General features: G+C 54.5%; 2 protein-coding genes across 7 annotated transcripts in view; one reads left to right on the top strand and one right to left on the bottom strand.

Annotated features, from left to right (window-relative positions):
- Positions 1–290: 290 nt before the first annotated feature.
- Positions 291–2,366, bottom strand: SRR (serine racemase). 2 transcript variants are annotated; one of them, XM_053960831.1, is made up of 7 exons: positions 2,167–2,365; positions 1,859–1,994; positions 1,603–1,706; positions 1,414–1,533; positions 1,264–1,338; positions 838–1,047; positions 291–576 (listed from the first exon to the last, which is right to left on the bottom strand). In XM_053960831.1, exons 1-7 carry the CDS (start codon positions 2,329–2,331, stop codon positions 379–381), a joined length of 1,008 nt encoding a protein of 335 aa, XP_053816806.1. In that variant the 5' UTR covers positions 2,332–2,365; the 3' UTR covers positions 291–378. The 2 variants fall into 2 exon arrangements, with proteins under 2 accessions (XP_053816806.1, XP_053816805.1); XM_053960830.1 differs by having other exon boundaries at positions 1,264–1,533; positions 2,167–2,366.
- Positions 2,367–2,394: 28 nt separating this feature from the next.
- The window catches only part of SMG6 (SMG6 nonsense mediated mRNA decay factor), a 103,785-nt gene continuing 89,959 nt past the window's right edge, over positions 2,395–16,220 (top strand). For 2 of the 5 annotated variants that reach the window (XM_053960825.1, XM_053960824.1), the window contains exons 1-8: positions 2,395–2,517; positions 3,414–5,157; positions 7,016–7,208; positions 7,928–8,038; positions 8,745–8,851; positions 9,480–9,558; positions 10,254–10,364; positions 10,961–11,173. In XM_053960825.1, the coding sequence (XP_053816800.1) occupies positions 2,427–2,517; positions 3,414–5,157; positions 7,016–7,208; positions 7,928–8,038; positions 8,745–8,851; positions 9,480–9,558; positions 10,254–10,364; positions 10,961–11,173 (2,649 nt within the window). In that variant the 5' untranslated portion in view covers positions 2,395–2,426. Of the gene's footprint in view, positions 2,518–3,077; positions 3,101–3,279; positions 3,301–3,413; positions 5,158–7,015; positions 7,209–7,927; positions 8,039–8,744; positions 8,852–9,479; positions 9,559–10,253; positions 10,365–10,960; positions 11,174–16,220 lie in introns of those variants that run through there. The other 3 variants (XM_053960826.1, XM_053960828.1, XM_053960827.1) reach the window with 3 other exon arrangements.

Below are 16,220 nucleotides of genomic sequence, written 5' to 3'. Positions count from 1 at the left end.
GGCTGTGTGCACTCCTTGTCCACTGAACCCACTGGGATTGTGTCGGTCCCTCATGCCCTGCCACGTGGGGTGTGTGGGGATTTTGCTGTGTGGAGGAGTTTGCTGGCACTTCCTGTGATGCTGAGAAAGAAGAGCCAAGTAGCAGCTGGGGAGGGTGACTGAGTGCAGCTCTCTGGAGGCCTGGGCCAGAGCAAGGCAGCTGGGGAAGGGAGAACAGGCAGTGCTTTGTTTCCAGGCCCCCCACAGAGACCAATGCCAGCTTCCCTCGTCCCTCCACAAAAACTCCCAAATGTTTGGACTTGATCTGCTTTTAGTTGCGCGCAAACCGCTGCACAAATTCAGAGTGAAGTTTTCATTCCTTGAAACACCGCTCCATCCTCATTCTGCTTTCCCAGAGAGGTCTGTGAGCCAGGTCAGGGATCTCAGGTCCACATTTCCCCCGCACAGCACGATGCAAACGTTCTGCACGTCCCAGGGGACTGCCTGGAACTGCTCCGAGAGCACGGCCGCCAGTCCCACGCCTGCCGTTGGCTCAATCAGCAGCTTCATCCTTTCCCACACCAGCCACGTGGCTCGCTGTCAGGGACAGGGCAGCAGCTGTCAGCCCAGCAGCCAGCACAGGCTGCTCCAGGGCATCCCTGCAGCACTCTGGGAAGGGCGGGCAGAGCTCCCAACAGCCCTTTCCAGCTGGAGACAGCGTGGGTGTCACAGCTGCAGTGGTGCACAGGGGCTTGTGCTGCTCTGGGAGTGTGTTGGGGTGAGAGCAGAGGGGCAGGGCGGGGGTGGAGGCAGCTGCCTGCTGGCAGCTACCGTGAGAAGGGAGCTGGGAGCCTTTACCTTGATTTCTTCCTCTGAGACTGTCAGGACATCATCAACCAAATCCCTGATGATGGGCCACGTGTTGGGTCCGATGCTGGTTTTTACTGCGTCTGCGATGGTGTCCCGCGGGTGGAGGTTGGGGGTCAGCTCCCCTCGGACCTTGGACTGGTAACAGTCATCCACGTTGCTTGGCTCAGCAGCAAACACCTTCACATCTGGCCTCAAAGCCTGGGGAGAGCAGGAGGAGCCATTTGGGTGACACCAGTATGTGCCTGTCGCATTTCTGTGTGGGCAGGGGGCTAAGCAGGCCCTGCTGCTGCTGCCGTGCAGACCCCAGGCACCCAGAGACTTTCACTGCAGGCTCTTTCTGTTTAAAGCTGCTGCTGCCTGCCTTGAGAGTCCTGCCCTTCCCACAGGGAGGCTCCTGCATGAGCTGTTGCCTACCTTGATGGCAACTGCTATTCCTGCAACCATTCCTCCACCTCCAACGGGAACCACCACTGCATTTACCTGGGGTGCCTGTGCAGAAAGGAAGTGTGAGGGCTTCTGACACTTCGTGTCCCCCTTTTTGCTGTGCCCCTGCATTTCCCTCACCTGCTCCAGCACTTCCAGGGCAATGGTGCCTTGCCCTGCAATCACTGTCAGCTCCTGGTTGGGGTGCACTAGGACTCCTCCTGTCTCCTGGACTACAGTGGATGCTGTCTCGGCTCTGGACTAAGGGAAAGCACAGCAGTCACCTCTCTGGCTGGGCAGTATCCCTGGGCAGTCTCCCCTGTGCCTTACCTTGTCAGTGGGGTCACATGGCACCAGTGTGGCACCGTAGGCACGAATGGCATCTTGCTTACACTGTGGGGCAGTCCGGGGCACCACGATGTAGGCAGGAATACCTGTGGGATGAGAGAGGAAGTCAATCCAACAGGAGCAGGCAATGCCTTCCCTCTGCCAGCTCCTGCATGGACTCGGGAGAGGGATCTCCATCCTCTCCAACGGAACCAGCTCTGCATTTACCCCGTGCCTGCCTCTCGGGGGTGCAGGTTACCTTCTGCCCGAGCAGCACAGGCGAGTGCCTGCCCGTGGTTGCCGCTGCTGTGTGTCACCACAGCGCGGGGCAGCTCCCGGCCCGTGCGCTGCCTTTGCTCCACGAGGCTGCTCACCGCGTTCAGGGCACCGCGGATCTGCAAAAGGAGAGCGCAGGCCTGTGTGTGCCGGGCTGGATGTCCTCCTTGCACCGCTCCCTCAGTGCGGGGCAGCTCCCGTGCGGGGCGGCAGGAGCCGCTGGGCGTCGGCGGAACGCGAGTTTCCCTCTTGCAAAAAGCGACCTTTGCCCCGGGGCTTTGCGGTGCGCACCTTGAAGGAGCCGGTCTTCTGCAAGAGCTCGCACTTGAAGAGCAGCCTCCTGCCGGCCATGCGGTCCAGCCCGGCGCAGGTGAGCAGCGGGGTGCGATGGACGCGGCCCCGCAGCCGCCGCTCCGCATCCCGCACCTCGCCCAGCCCCAGCGGCAGCGCGGCCATCTGCGCGGCCCCGTGCGCGCCTGCGCGCGGTCCCGGCGGCAGTTTGTCCCTGCCCGGCCGCCGTCGGCGCCGCCCGCCCCCCCGGCGCAGCCAAGATGGCGGAGGGGCTGGAGCGCGTCCGCGTCTCGGCCGCCGAGCTGCGGGACATGGTGGCGGCGCAGGCCCGCGCGGCCGGCGGCGGGCGAGGTGAGGGGGCGCCGGGGACACTCGCGGCCCGCTGCTCGGCCGTCCCTTCCGCGCAGAGGCGGCTGCCCGCGGCCGCGCACGGCCCCGCGGCCGCGCTGCCCGGCTGCGCCTGGGGTAGGGCTTGGGGCAGAGCTGCCGCCCCACCGGCGCCGGCACGGGGCTGTCCGGGCCGGGAGCGCACGGCCGGCGCCGCACCGAGAACGGGGAGGCTGCGGGGCGGGCGGCGGCAGCCGGAGCGGCTTTGCCCCGGGATGGTCGGTCCCACCCCCTCGGGGTCCTCCGGGCCGAGCCCCCGGTACCGGCGGAGGTTCGGGGCTGCGGCCGGTGCGCGGTAGTGACAGGGAGAAAGTTTGGGAAATGCAGCGGGGAACAGCCCGGATTTGGTGGGTCGTTTAACCGTGCGTGGTCCGGCCTGGGCTCTGTAACGATTTTTTTTTTTTTTTTTTTTTGTAAATACGGTTAGAGGAGGAGGAGAGAAACGTTAGCGGATTGTGAGCAAGGGGAAAGGCGTGTTTGACTCAGGCGGTCTGGTGGCAGAGCGGGCGCTGCTGGGGATGGCAGCTCCGGCACCAGCAGCAGGCAGGTGACTGCTGCTGAACCTGTGGTGATACAACTTCACTCCTGCTGCTCGTGCTCAAGTCTGGTGTTGTGCTTGGAGGAAAAACCTGTTGCAGGACGGGATTTGTAAATGGCTCAGGCTGAGCATTTGGTCACTTGTGTTAGACTGTCTCATCTTCTACTCTTATTCTGTGCTTTCCTGTAAATATTGATGTAGATTTTCAGGTATCTCCTGGCCCTGCCCTGAGGGTGGCAGGCTCTCTTTGCCTTGGCTTGAATATTTGTCATGGTATTTTTTGGCCCCTGGGAATTACTTTCTTCTCTCTGTTTTTCCCCAGAAAACATGAAGGAGGTGAAGGAGCCGAGGCATCGCAAAGACAACAGGCGCCCAGACCAGGAGATTTACAAGCCTGGCCTCTCCAGACTGAGGAGCAAACTTGTGTCACCAAAGCAAGAGGCCTCAGAGAAGGAAAGGAGCAGAGCTGAGGAGGACAAGGAGGAGAGTGCTGGGGACAAGAACTCTGTGGGAATGGGAGCTCCAGCTGTGGAGAACTGTGACACAAGCGATGGCCCCAAGCAGAACGGTCCTTCACAGGAAAAGGAAGAAACGGAGACCAAAGGCAGCCTGCAAAGCCAGGAAAACTCATCCAAGCAGCCCATGGTGGATGAGTGGTGTACAAAGACCCCCAGGAGAACCAAGAAACCAGACCAACAGATCTACCAGCCTGGGAAACGCCTGCACTCTGCTGCTAAAGAACCCTCCCTGGCCAGCGAGGAAATCACCGGGAGGATGGAGCAGCTGAAAGTCGAGGGAGATGAAGAGACTGAGAAAGGCACTGGAAAAGATAACAATAGGAAAATTAAATCGAGCAAGGAGGACAGAGAGGGGAGCCAGGCAGGGGAAGCAGTGAAAGCCTCCAGGGGGGATAAAGGGAGACGAGCAGAGCGAAGTGACAGGGTGAGGAGGGCGGGGGACGAGGTGCTGCCGGGGAAGCTGGGCTCCACCAAGCGCTATTCCCGCACGGACAAGCGGCGGAGCCGGTACCGCACCTGCAGCACCAGCTCAGCCGGGAGCAACAACAGCACGGACGGAGCCCTGCTCGTGGATGGGGTGCAGAGGAGGCAGGAGCGTGCCAGGGAAAGGATACGTCCTAGGAAGCAGCTCTCCGTGTCCTCCACAGACTCCTTGGACGATGACAGGATTGACGAGGCTGAGGTGTACGTCTCCAGCAGGAAGTCGGACAGGAGAAGGCATTCGGAGCAGAGCCGAGCTTCCAGGAGCGAGAGCGAATGGAGCAGCAACGGCAGGGAAGTCAAGGGACCCTTTCGAGTGACTTTTGACAGCAGGACCATGAACAGGGACGTCAGCCTGGCAGATACAGATAAAAAAAAGTCCCTGAAGGCCTTAGAGGTTTCAGAGGCGAGGAGCCAAAGCAGGGAGCCCCAAGGGAGGGGCCGTGGGATCCTGTTCCTGCCTGCCAACACGGACCTCTCTGCCAGTCCAGTGGGTGTCCCTGAAGCCACTCACCCCGGGCCCAGGCTCCTGCTGGGCGGGGCTGGCAAAGGCCCCCGGAGCCGGGGCCGAGGTGGCACCGCCCGCCGGCTGTGGGACCCAAACAACCCGGACCAAAAACCCGCCCTGAAGAGCCAGACTGCTCAGCTTCACTTCCTAGACACGGATGATGAAGTGAGCCCCACCTCCTGGGGGGAAGCCCGCCAGACCCAACCTTCCTACTATAAATTCCAAAACTCTGACAACCCCTATTATTACCCTCGTGCCTCCGGGCAAGGCCCCCAGTATCCCTACGGTGGATATTCCCTGCAGTATCCTATGGGTCCAACCAACGGGGTGTACCCAGGAGCCTATTACCCTGGGTACCCTGGCCAGGCAGGGCAGTACCTGTGTGGCCCACTCCCCCCTACTCCTCTGAGCCCCGAGATGGAGCAGCAGATGAGGAACATGCAGCAGCAGGAGCTCAGCAAACTCCTGCGTGAGGCTGGGAACCAGGAGCAGCAGCTCAGCAACCTCCTGTCCAGAGACCGCATCAGCCCAGAGGGGCTGGAGAAGATGGCTCAGCTGAGGTTCGTGGGTGGGCTGTAGAGGGGGGAGTGAGTCATTTCCAGGGTGAAATACAGGAGAATCGTGTCTCCTTAGGGATCTCAGTGCCTGGGAGATGTGGCATTGGGTTGCCAGTTTTTGAGGTGCTGGGTCCGTTTGTTGTGTGCCAGTGGTGTGTGGGTGGTGGAAGGAAGCTGTGGGTGAGGATGGATGTCACTTCCCTGGGCTGGGAGCTAAGCTGTGGCTTCTTGTGCTTGATAAATGCAGGGACACAGAGGAGCAGGATAAGCACCTGCTGCAGATTTTTGGCTCTTCTGGCTCTTGCTGGAGCTGATGTTTCTCAGTTCCAGTGCTCTCAGTGTTTGTTGTCAGACTTTTGCTTTCTTACCTGTCCTTAGTGTGTGCTCAGGAATCATTTTGTGTGTTCCTGGTGCTGTCAGTAGCAGTGCCTTTCCAGTGCTGTGTAGTTCTGCTCTTGATGCCACTCAGCGTGGTGACACTCCAGTGGGAGTAGCCTGGTGATGCCAGTCTGTCAGGAGAGAAGTAACACTCTTACTCTGGGGGGTGGTTAATATGGCTGTAACAAATTTCTGCTTGGCATCTTTCACGTTTACTTGTGATCTCTGTGTCTGCAGGGTTTCTCTGGAGGCTGTTTTTCAGAGCTGACTGACAGCAAATCTAGCAAGTGAGCTCAGTTCAGGGCTTGTTCTTTGTTTTGGGTACTTGCTCTATAGACCATGGAGTGGAGCATGCCTGCAATTGAAGCAGCACTAGAGGTTTCAGGTCTTCCTCAAGGAGCTGAGGTCTCCCAGAGCTGTTGTGTGGAGGGAGAGAAAACACTGGAGTGCTGCTGTGGCCTGTGGAAGCCCACCCTGCCCTGGGAATGTGGGCACAGTTGACCCTGTCCTTGCTGGCAGTGCCTCTTGTGTCCTGTCTGTGTCCAAGTGCCTGCTGCCAGCTGTGTGGGGACTTTCACCCGACATCCATCTGCAGAAATGTCCAGTTCCCTTGGTGTTTGTGCTGTCCAGGTGTGTGTGCAGGGTTTGGGGACTGTGTGGGGCCAGGCAGCCCATCCTGGCTCTGTGCTTTGTGCAAGAATCCACCAGCATTCTTCTCTTATCCTGTCAGGCTCTTCCAGGCATTGCCATCTGGCTTCACTCCAGGCTTTACCATCCATGCTCTCCTACTGTTTCTGTAGGGCTTGAAAGATTATAAGGAATAAGGCAGAAACAGCTGAGGATCCCCTTTACCATTAACTTGCCCCACATGTTTCAGAGCTGTTCCTAGCCTGCAGCTATTTTATTAAATTTGGGGGAGGAATTCTGCTCCAGCATCCAGGCAGGGCTGTAGGCAGCTGAGAAGGGGAATGTGATTTCTGGGGCTCTGAGGCTTTGTTTCCATTGCTCCCAGCTCGTCCATTTTTGAGGAAGCAGGGTCTGTGTCTCTGCTGTGTATTTTGGTTGGATGGAAGGGGAGTGGGGATCATTTTAATGGCAAGGTCTCTGTTGCCCTGTGGTTCTGGTTCCTGGCCCAGACCTTGTGCTCAGAAGGAGCAGAGCCTGGCAGCTCTGTGTTCTCTGTGTTGGATCGGGAGACACTTGTGCCTTGCTGTTGGCAGAGCTGTAGCCTTGCTGCTTGCTCTTTGCCAAGCCTTGATCCATTCTCAGTCACCTGTACAAGGGAGATACTCCTTTTGGATTTGCCCTCTTGGAGCAGGAAGGGTGTTAGATTGCAGCAGCTCCCATCTCCCGGGGGGATGTGTGTGGAAGCACTGAGTGCTGCTGGCAGCTGGATGTGAGCAGCAGGTGGTTCAGCACTGTTCCCTGTGTTCCTGGGCAGTTGCTGTTGCATTGACCCTTCCCTGACTGTGTTTTGCTGTAGGGTGGAGATGCTGCAGCTCTATGAACGGTGCATCCTCATGGATATTGAGTTCTCTGACACCCAGAACGTGGACCAGTTGCTGTGGAAAAATGCTTTTTACCAGGTGATTGAGAAATTCCGGCAGCTCCTCAAGGACCCTCAGGGGGAAAATGCCCAAGAAATTAGGAACAAACTGCTCTTGCTTCTGGATGAGGTAAGGAGGGAAACATCCTCAGATTCCACTAAACCTTTGGGTGGGATTGACTGGTTTTTAGAAAGGGATGGTGTAATGGGGCAACTGGTCATCTTGATCTTATTCATGTCTCCATGTGTCTTAGGTCATCCTTATGCAAAGAGGAGGCTCAGGCACATTATGGTTTAGTGGGGCAGGTGTAGGTCGAGGTAGATGTCTGTTACAATTTAAATCAGGTTTGTTTTGGTGTGTTTGTGTTAATTAGAAATTTATTCAAGCTAAAAATGAAATTATTGCCCTGAAGTGAAGCTAAACAGAAGCGTTCCTGGAGGTGTTTGTGGCAACTTTACCAAATTTGCTTGGAAGTCATTTTGTAAAACTGCAGCTCAGTTTGGTCTTTGGTAGGTTTGGTTCCAGGTAGGCTGACAGACCTGAGAAGATGTGTTTTAAAGAATTAGGGGGAGAAAAGGAACTGCTGGAGGCCTTTAGTCCACCCTCCTCCTCAAAGCAGGACTTGTTAAACAGTAAATCCAGTCAGTCCTGATTTTGTGTAGCTCAGCCTTTAAAACCTCTGAGGCTGGAGATCCCACAACCTCCTTGTTGTGTTCTGAAGAGGAACAGCCCAAACCTCAGGGAGATGAAGCTTCCACATGGCAGGGCCAGTGTGGTGATTTTGTGCTGGTCATTAGAAAGATCATAACATCCAAGTGTGTTTGTGTGTGTGTGTGTGTGTTTTGCAGGGCTCTTCTTTTTTTGATGGCCTCCTCCAGAAGCTGCAGGTGTCCTACCAGTTCAAGCTGGAGGACTACATGGATGGGATGGCTATCCGCAGTAAACCTCTCAGGAAAATGGTAGGTTGGCTTCCTCCTGGAGACTTCTCATCCTGGTAATCCTGTGCAAGGTGCTGCACTCAGTGTGCTGCCCTTGCCAAGGGGCAGGCAGCTGTACTCCAAACAGAGCCAGTTTGTTTGCAGGGAATGTCTGCTGCTGGAGAACTCTGCACTCTGGTGCAGTAACATTTCTTAGCTTCCCTTGCAAAGAACTTGTTTTGTACCAGCTCTGTGACCAGAGCTAATAAAGCAAAGATGTGTCCAAAGGCACACTGACCTTTCCTGAGATATTGAACATGATTTTTTCTCTGCCTGTGGAATCCAGAATAATAAGGGAAAGCTGGCAGTTGTGCTGCCTCCCTGACGTGTTGCCCTGAGCTGTGAGTGCAGGTGCAGGGACAGCTGGGAAAGGATATTTTAGTCCAGCTCCATTCCCACAGAGATGTGTTTATCCAACAGCTGTCCTCAAATTGGTCGTGGACTGAACAACCCCCTTCTGGAGAGAGGTGGGATATTGTGTCAGAGAGGAGGTGTTTTGGGGATTGGCTTGCCCCTACAAATGCTGAACCGGTGCAATGGAACCTTGATATTTCATCCTGCTGCCCTTTTGTGAGACCTTCAGTGTGTCTCTGACCTCCTCTTGGCTCTGTCCAGCCCCTGTGGGCTCGCTGGGTGTGCAGGTGAGTCAGGGCTGTGTGCCAGGTGCTCCATGGCTGCTCCTTTGCAGGTGAAGTACGCCCTGATCAGTGCCCAGAGGTGCATGATCTGCCAGGGGGACATTTGCCGGTACAGGGAACAGGCCAACGACACGGCGAACTACGGCAAGGCCCGCAGGTAGGCACTCAGCTGCTGTGTCCTTCCAGCACAGCTTTGCCTCTGGATACCAGGGATGGATGTAATTTCATCCCTGAACATGCCTCTAGCCAAAGAAGTCTTTCTCTTCCTTTTTAAAGTCTTTTCATTCCTCTGTTACATTGCAGTCCTGTCAAGCTGAAAGGTGTAGCTGGGTTTTGCTGTTCCAGAGAGCAAGCTGCCAGATCCAGTCATCCTCCATCTAGAAGTGGAGGTGGTGGAAATTGTGCTGTGCTGATCCTGCAGTAGGGAGAGAGGGTTTAGACCGCTGAGCCTGGCACAATTGCTCTTGTATTTTCTGGTGGCTTTTGCATCCATATGCTCTCACTCCATCAGAACTTACCAGCACTTGTTGCCCTCATCTGTGGGGTGAGCCAGGGGTATTTCCTTCTGCAGCTGGATCTGTCCTCTCTTGCCCAGTACCCCATCCCTCCCCAGGATGGGCACAGCTCACTGTCTGTGCTCACTCCTGCAGGCAGAGGCCACTTGTTGGAAGGGCCAGTTCCCTGCAGAAATGCCAATTCCAAGGGGAGTTCTGCACCCTTGAGGACAGGAAGGCAGCCTGATGTCCTTTCAGTGACCTTTTTTCTCTGTTTTTTCCCTTCCCTAGCTGGTACCTGAAGGCTCAGCAAATTGCTCCCAAAAACGGCCGCCCCTACAACCAGCTGGCACTTCTGGCCATCTACACGGTAAGATGCTCCTCATGCAAGGGTGTGCAGGCACAGGGAGAGCCTCTGGGGTGGCTGGGAGATTCCATCTGGTGGAGAAAGGCATTGTTTAGGGCAGTGCTCAGATGGTTTGGGTTTTTTCTTGAAAGAAAAAAAAAGGCTGATGGCAGGATGTGCTGCGTGGATTCCAGCTGCTGTGGCTTCATGCAGCTTTCAGATACACGCTACTCCCTCAGGGGTTTTGGGGACTGTTTTGTGGGCTGTTGAGAGTGTAATTGTTTTAAGTTGAAAACACAGCCCACTTTTTGCATGAGATTCTTGTGCTCAGAGCCATCTGTTTGCTATCTTATCACTGAACCTGTGTCTGAGCAACATCCACATGTGATTTCCCTGGGTTTCAGTTGTGCTGGCTACTCCAGCCATGCAGGAAAACTGACTTCAGGGAAGATGTGGCAGAAGATAATGGAAGCATCATGCTGAGGCATGGAGGCTGGCAGGGATCTGCCAGTTCCCAACACTGGAAGATGCTGGTTTAAAGTGGAGCAGTTCAGAAGCACCTTTCCTCCATGGAAAGGACCTTTCTCACTGTGTCTGTCTGTCCCAGGCAGTATTGAGGGAGAGAGAAGGGGAAACACATGGGAGCACTGGAGCTTTGAATGCCCCAGAGGAGTGGCAGCTCTGAGCCACTTGTTCTTGTTTTGTTGTGTTCTTTGCAGAGGAGGAAGCTGGATGCTGTGTACTACTACATGCGCAGCCTGGCTGCCAGCAACCCCATCCTCACTGCCAAGGAGAGCCTCATGAGTCTCTTTGAGGAGACAAAACGCAAGGTGAGTCTTGGAGCTGGGCTGTGGGATGCTGCACCTGCCTGTGCTACCTGTCCTGTGCTGGAGAGCATGGAGAGAACGGTGGCTTTTGGGCTGGGAGACACTCCTTACCTACTTCTAAGAAATTTCATGAGAGAGGCAGCCTTCAGAAGGATGGTTTTGGAGTGGTTTGGGCAGCTGAATCTCTTGTTTCTGGGTCGCAAACTGATGTAGCTGAGCTCAGCAAGGGCTGTTGGTTGCTGTGGTTAGCAGCATGGCTTTGGCATGCAATCATTGCTTTATTCCATAGGTGCCCCACAGCTGTGGGGATGGATAAGGGAGGCTGCAGTGCCTTTGTGCCCCAGGGAGTCACCCCAATTACAGCACATGGGCTGCCATCCACTCCTGGGACAGACCCAGCTTCTCTTGTCCTGGAGTAGCTGGAGTTGAAAACTGCTCACCTGCACTGTTCTGTAGAGCCAGAACCAAATTCTGGACATGTCCATGAGTTACTGTTGTTGTGAAGCAGGGGAAAGGGCTAATTTTTCCATGTACATGAAATGATACATTTCCCCTGACCCTTGATCCCTGGGTGATCTGAACGTGTCCTGTGTGCCCAGTCCGAGCAGATGGAGCAGAGGAAACATCAGGTGCTGGATGTGAGCCCCAACCGCCGGGGCAAGGGCAAGAAATCCACCCTGCGACAGGTGGGAGATGATGCCACCAGGCTGGAGATCTGGATCCATCCCTCCCACCCCCGCTCCTCCCAGGGCCACGAGTCCAGCCGGGATTCTGAGCAGGACAACGGGCTTGGGAACCTCAGCCCCAGCGACGTGAGTACTGCAGGAGGCGGCGGTTGGCCTCGCTCTCATGTGTTTGGAATGCAGTGGAATGACACTGGATCTGTTTTGCTTTCCTGTTGCTAAATTTTCCAGTGTTTTGGCTTTCCCTGTGGGAGCTGTGCCTGGGTCAGGCTGAGGAGCTGGTGACCTCGTGCCTCTCGTGTTTAAGGCATGTTGTTACCATCCCTTTCTTGGCAGCGCTCGCTGGCGTGGCTGATGTGGAACAGGAGAGAGGCACAAACAGAAGATGCTGTAAAATGCTTCTGCTCTGAGGGCTCTAACTTGGGTGAGGTTCCCGGTGGGAAATGAGGTCAGGTGCTGGAGACCAGGGTTAACAGTGACCCTGGCAGTTCTGAGGCTTGTTCTGGAAGTGTGTCACTTGTCCCATTGCCAGATGATCACTGAGAATGTGAAAACCATGGTTTCAATTTCCAGTGTAGGTGTTACATTTGCATAACTTGCTCTGCTGAGAGGCCAGACCAGCCAGCACCTTTCTTTTGCAAGAATTAAAAATATAATTAAGTGGTGGTGTCTCCTGTGAGCCTGTCCAGCTGTACCTTGCAGGAGGAGCATGGGTGAGCTCTGTTTGTCAGGCCCAGGAATGCGGGCAAAGGCAGTGGTGGTTGGGAGCTCATCCTCCAGGAATCTTTGCATTGCTCTGGCACATTTGACTTGCAAGAGAACTTGCCAGGGAGCTCTGGGCTGCCTGTCCTAAAATGGCTGTTAAGGATGAGAGTTTAGGAGAACTGGGAAAACCTTCCCTGTGCACTGTGGAGCCCAAAGCTTCTTGGATTTGTGCTGTTGTAATGTGTTTGTGACTTCAGCTGGGTGGAACTGGGGTGAAGTCTTGGGGCTTTGAAAGATAAGCTCTGGCACGTTGCTGCAGCATTTTTCAGATGTTCCTGCCCTTGGTTATTTTCCCTCTCCTCAGCTTTTCTTCTGGGGACTTTTGCTTCCTCAGCATCATTGAAAGGAATGTGCCAAGCTTTAGCTTCTCCATCAATCACAGATGAAGCTGCTTGGCATGAGATGCTGTCAGTGTTTTTGGGGCACTGGTGGGGGTTTCTCTTTTGCAGTGCTGTCACAGGAGGCAGTGTAGCAGCTGGCAAAGTGGGAGGCAGGGATGTGTTTGTAGTGCAGCACTTTGTGCTGGAGCTTCTCCTTGCTCTGTTCAGTGGGGTCTGGGCTCTCTGAAGTGCAGCTTGCTGGCATTGTCTGTACACACTGATATTTACCATTTATATGTCTGATATTTACCATTAGTCTTGATTTCTCTCTGCTTGAAACATTGTCTCCTGAAAAGTACGATCTTTCTGATCATGGACAAGCCACACCATCAGAAATAGAATGGCAAAAGGGAGCTGAGGGCCTGGGTTTGGGCACTGTTTTGGCAGCCAAGATATTTATTCTCAGGCTGCCTGTGCCTAATGTGGGGCAGCGCTCGAGTTGGCACAGCTGCTTATGGGGCCAATATCACCCAAAATAACCACGCGGAAAGGAAACCTTAAATCTGTGCCGCTGCCAAAGCTCCCGAGCTGCGAATCCGTGGGCTGGATGAAGGCAGCAGCTCTTGGGGAAGCTCTGGACTCCTTTCCTCATTGAAGCTGTAGCCTCTCAGCGTGCTCCTCGCAGCATCGCCGGCTGTTCTGGAGCTGCTGGGCTGGAGAGGAGCCGAGCAGCCCCGCGCTGCCGCTGTGTGGCGCTGTTCGGCCTCGGAAGGGCCGTGCGTGGCCGCGACGGGAGCAGGAGCAGCCCCGGTGCTGGCAGCACCTCTGCCCCACATCCCCGGCCGGCCGGAAGGGAACAGCTCTGCTCCCAGGGGACGTGTGCCAGCCTTTGTGTGTCATTTTGGGGAAATGAGGCTAAATGTGTCATTGCCTGCCCAGTCCCTTCCTTGCCAGCTTCAGCCCTTGAAAAGGCAGAGGCAGGCTGTGTTCTGTGTGTTGGCCCTGATAGCTGTGCTCTGCAGGTAGCAGAGGCATCAGCCTTATGGCAGCTGTTTCTGGGCCAGAGAAGGGGATTTTGCAGGGCAGCATGAGTAAGTTCAGATGCCAGCAGCAGATATAACACTGCAAGTAGAGATATAACAGCTCTGGATGCATTCTGGGCAGGGTGTGGGAGAGAGGCTGCTTGCACCCTTCAGCCAGAGGCTGTTGTTTCAAACCCAGCCACAGGTGGTTTGAATGTGAGGATGCTGGCTGTTGTACAGGTGGCAAGAAATCGATTTGGAATGTTTTCTGTCCTCAATAGTCACTGTCTTCACTGTGCAGGTGGTGAGGTGCCAGTCCTGTGATGTGACACACTTCGGGAGGTGCTGCACGATTGCTCTCTCAGGACCTGCTGGTGTGTGTGCTGTCCCTGTCTGCACATGCTTACACATCTCTGCTCAGGACTCACTTCATTTTCCCTTATGCAGCTCTATACAAATACCCCAAAATTGCTTTATTTCAGGGTCAGGAGCCCTCAGGCTGGAGTTAGTAATGTGGCATGGCAAGAGAGAAAAGGCCAGCTCAAACTGCATCCATTTCTGGGATGAGGGAAGCGTGTGGGGCTGGCAGTTTGCCTTGCACTGTGCTTTTAGGTAGAGGCTTGGCAGAGCTGCCTGTTTCACAGTTTGCTCCATCCCCTTTTCTAGGAAGATGCAGAACTGGAAGAACACACCACCTGTGCACAGCAAGGGGTAAATCTGTGTAAATCTGTGTTTGGCCCCTTCCCCTGTCACTGGATTTGGCACTGCTGGCACACAGGACAAGGGACAGTTTCAGAGCAAGCTGAGGAGGTGTTTGAGTTGCAGCCTGGCTGTTTTGTGCTCAGGGTTTTGGTTGTTTTGGCCACAGCCTTTTTGGGTTTCCTTCTGTGAACGGCTGCTCTCTGTGGTCTCTTGTACGTTGCACGTTTCTGGGTGTGCAGGGGCAGGAGGGCCCAGGCTGACCCTTTACCTGGCAATATCTGGTCACTTTGTGTGCAATTCCAATGAGAAATGCTAAAATAGGAGGCTGAGCAAGTGAGCAGCTGTTGGTGAGCTGAAGAGCTGAGCCTCTGCCATTTCTTCTCTGCCACTGGTTTCGTTTGCCATGGGTCTGTATTCATCTTAAATCTGATAGTACCATAAGCAGTTTGCTCTGCAGGCTATGAATTGGTAAAGTAAACAGGGCAAACGGGCTGTCAGTCTCTTGAGAAAGTGCTAATATTACACTGAGTTTGAGATTTTAATCACTCCTGTCAGGAAATGCTGAGTTAAGGTTCTCACAATTGCTGCTGCCTGCTGCCTGTGCTCTGCAGTAGACACTTCCTTGTGTTACCACGCAGCATGCAGGCACTAATAAAGATTGCTGCAGCTACGATTAGGGAAGAGAGGTTTTCCCTTGGCAGGCCAGTAATTGAATAATACTTCTCTCCAGATGTCTGACTACTTCATCATCATTAAAGAATTAAGTCTCTTAGCCTCTTTGTGAGAGGTCAGCCCTGTAGAACCATCAAAAGTTTGGTAGGGCCACCAGAAAAGCTCTTGGGAAAGCAAAGGCCAGAGTCAAGATCTGCTGTCACAGCCCTGTGCATCAGCTGCAGGGACATTCCCATTTTCCTCCAGCCTGCTGGTCAGGGATAGAGGTTTTGGATTTGCCTGGTGCTGAGTGCCCCTGGAGCAACAGCCCCTTTGCAGTGGCAGTGGAATTATCAGCTCTGGAACTCAGAGCAGGTTTTAACTTCCATTTCTTTACCCAGACTTTCTTCTCAGCAGCAGGGAGTGTGGAACACTGCACCAGGGTTTCCAGGAGTGAGCAGTAAATACCACCATGAGGCAATTTTGGGAATGCACGTGCAGGAGCTTGGGGCTGCCCAAGCTGCTTCCTCAACAGAGGCCTCGTGTCCTTAGTGAAAAGGGTCCCTGTCCCAGTCAGCTCCTGCATGTTTCACATCCATTTTTCCTTGGTGATGTTTGTTGTTCCTGCTCTGTGCACTTGTTCCTCTTGGGCAGCAGCCACTTGGGTGACTGGGCTGGCTCCTTCTCCTGCCTGGTTTCAATCCATGCAGTTTTTCATCTGGTGGAGCTTGGGCTTTGCATCTAGAGGGATAAAAACTCGTTTTAGTCTGGTAGCAGTTGTGGTGGGGGTTTCTTGGCTATTCTGCTCCTGCCTGGACCAGTCACACACAGGAGCAGAAGTGACCTGTGTTCAGAGTTGGGGCTTGCCTGGATGTCACTGCTCTGCTCCCTGGGAGTGTCTGGTTTGTTCAGAGGCTGTTGTGGTGTGAGCTGGGTGTCTCTGAGCATGGCCAAACTTTGCTCATGCAAATATACCCCACAGACACCCCTGTTTCTGAGAGCTTCCCCCTCCACTCTCAGCTCTTCCCCTCACCTTGTTACTCTGTTCCATTACACATGGCTAGAGGTAAGTGACAGGCAGAAGTGGAAATGATGTATTGCTGTAATGATGGTTGTTCTTCCATACAGATGCACAGAGAATGGGCTGCTTGGGGAACTCATTATTTTTGGTGCATCCCTGCCAGGCTGGTGGGAGCATTTCTTCTCAACCCAGCATGGTTGGGTGGTTTCACTCAGGACAGTGAAAGATTGATTTTTTTCTGTGCAGACTCCTATGAATAATCTTTGCTGGATGAAGTGCAGGGCTCCTACAGGGCGCTCTCATTTGATCTTTCTGTGGTGTCAGGTGGGCAAAGCCCTCAGAATGGTCCATTTTAGGATCTTGTGATCTGGAAAATGAGCCCAGGCAGCTGGGGCTGTGCCTGTGGTTTAGATGGGCAGGGTGAAAACACAGACTTGCTGCCTTCCCCCCACTGCTGGGGCATGGCTCCCCAAAAAGGTAACCCTGCAGGGTGCACATGATTTCCTGGGCTGGCTTTTGCATACTTTTATGGGTTTTTAAACCCAAAACTAGATGCTGGTGCAGAAAGTGGAGGGAATGGGACCCACTAGCCCAGCAGTGCCTGCACATGTCCTGTGTGGTGCTGCTGGAGCTGTTCCACACCAGTTAAACACCCGAGCCCCAGCAGAGCAGTGGTATAGGTGTGTCCCCAAAGG

Source organism: Vidua chalybeata, chromosome 20 (assembly GCF_026979565.1).
Source record: "Vidua chalybeata isolate OUT-0048 chromosome 20, bVidCha1 merged haplotype, whole genome shotgun sequence".
NCBI classification, from domain to species: domain Eukaryota; kingdom Metazoa; phylum Chordata; class Aves; order Passeriformes; family Viduidae; genus Vidua; species Vidua chalybeata.
This window is presented reverse-complemented; position numbering and strand designations above follow the sequence as displayed.

Coding starts and splice junctions, on each gene's coding strand:
- SRR (XM_053960830.1), bottom strand. CDS start 2,331: ATGGCCGCGCTGCCGCTGGGGCTGGGCGAGGTGCGGGATGCGGAGCGG. Junction 1,707..1,858: donor CTGTGCTGCTCGGGCAGAAG/GTAACCTGCACC, acceptor CTCATCCCACAG/GTATTCCTGCCTACATCGTG. Junction 577..837: donor TCTCAGAGGAAGAAATCAAG/GTAAAGGCTCCC, acceptor TGTCCCTGACAG/CGAGCCACGTGGCTGGTGTG.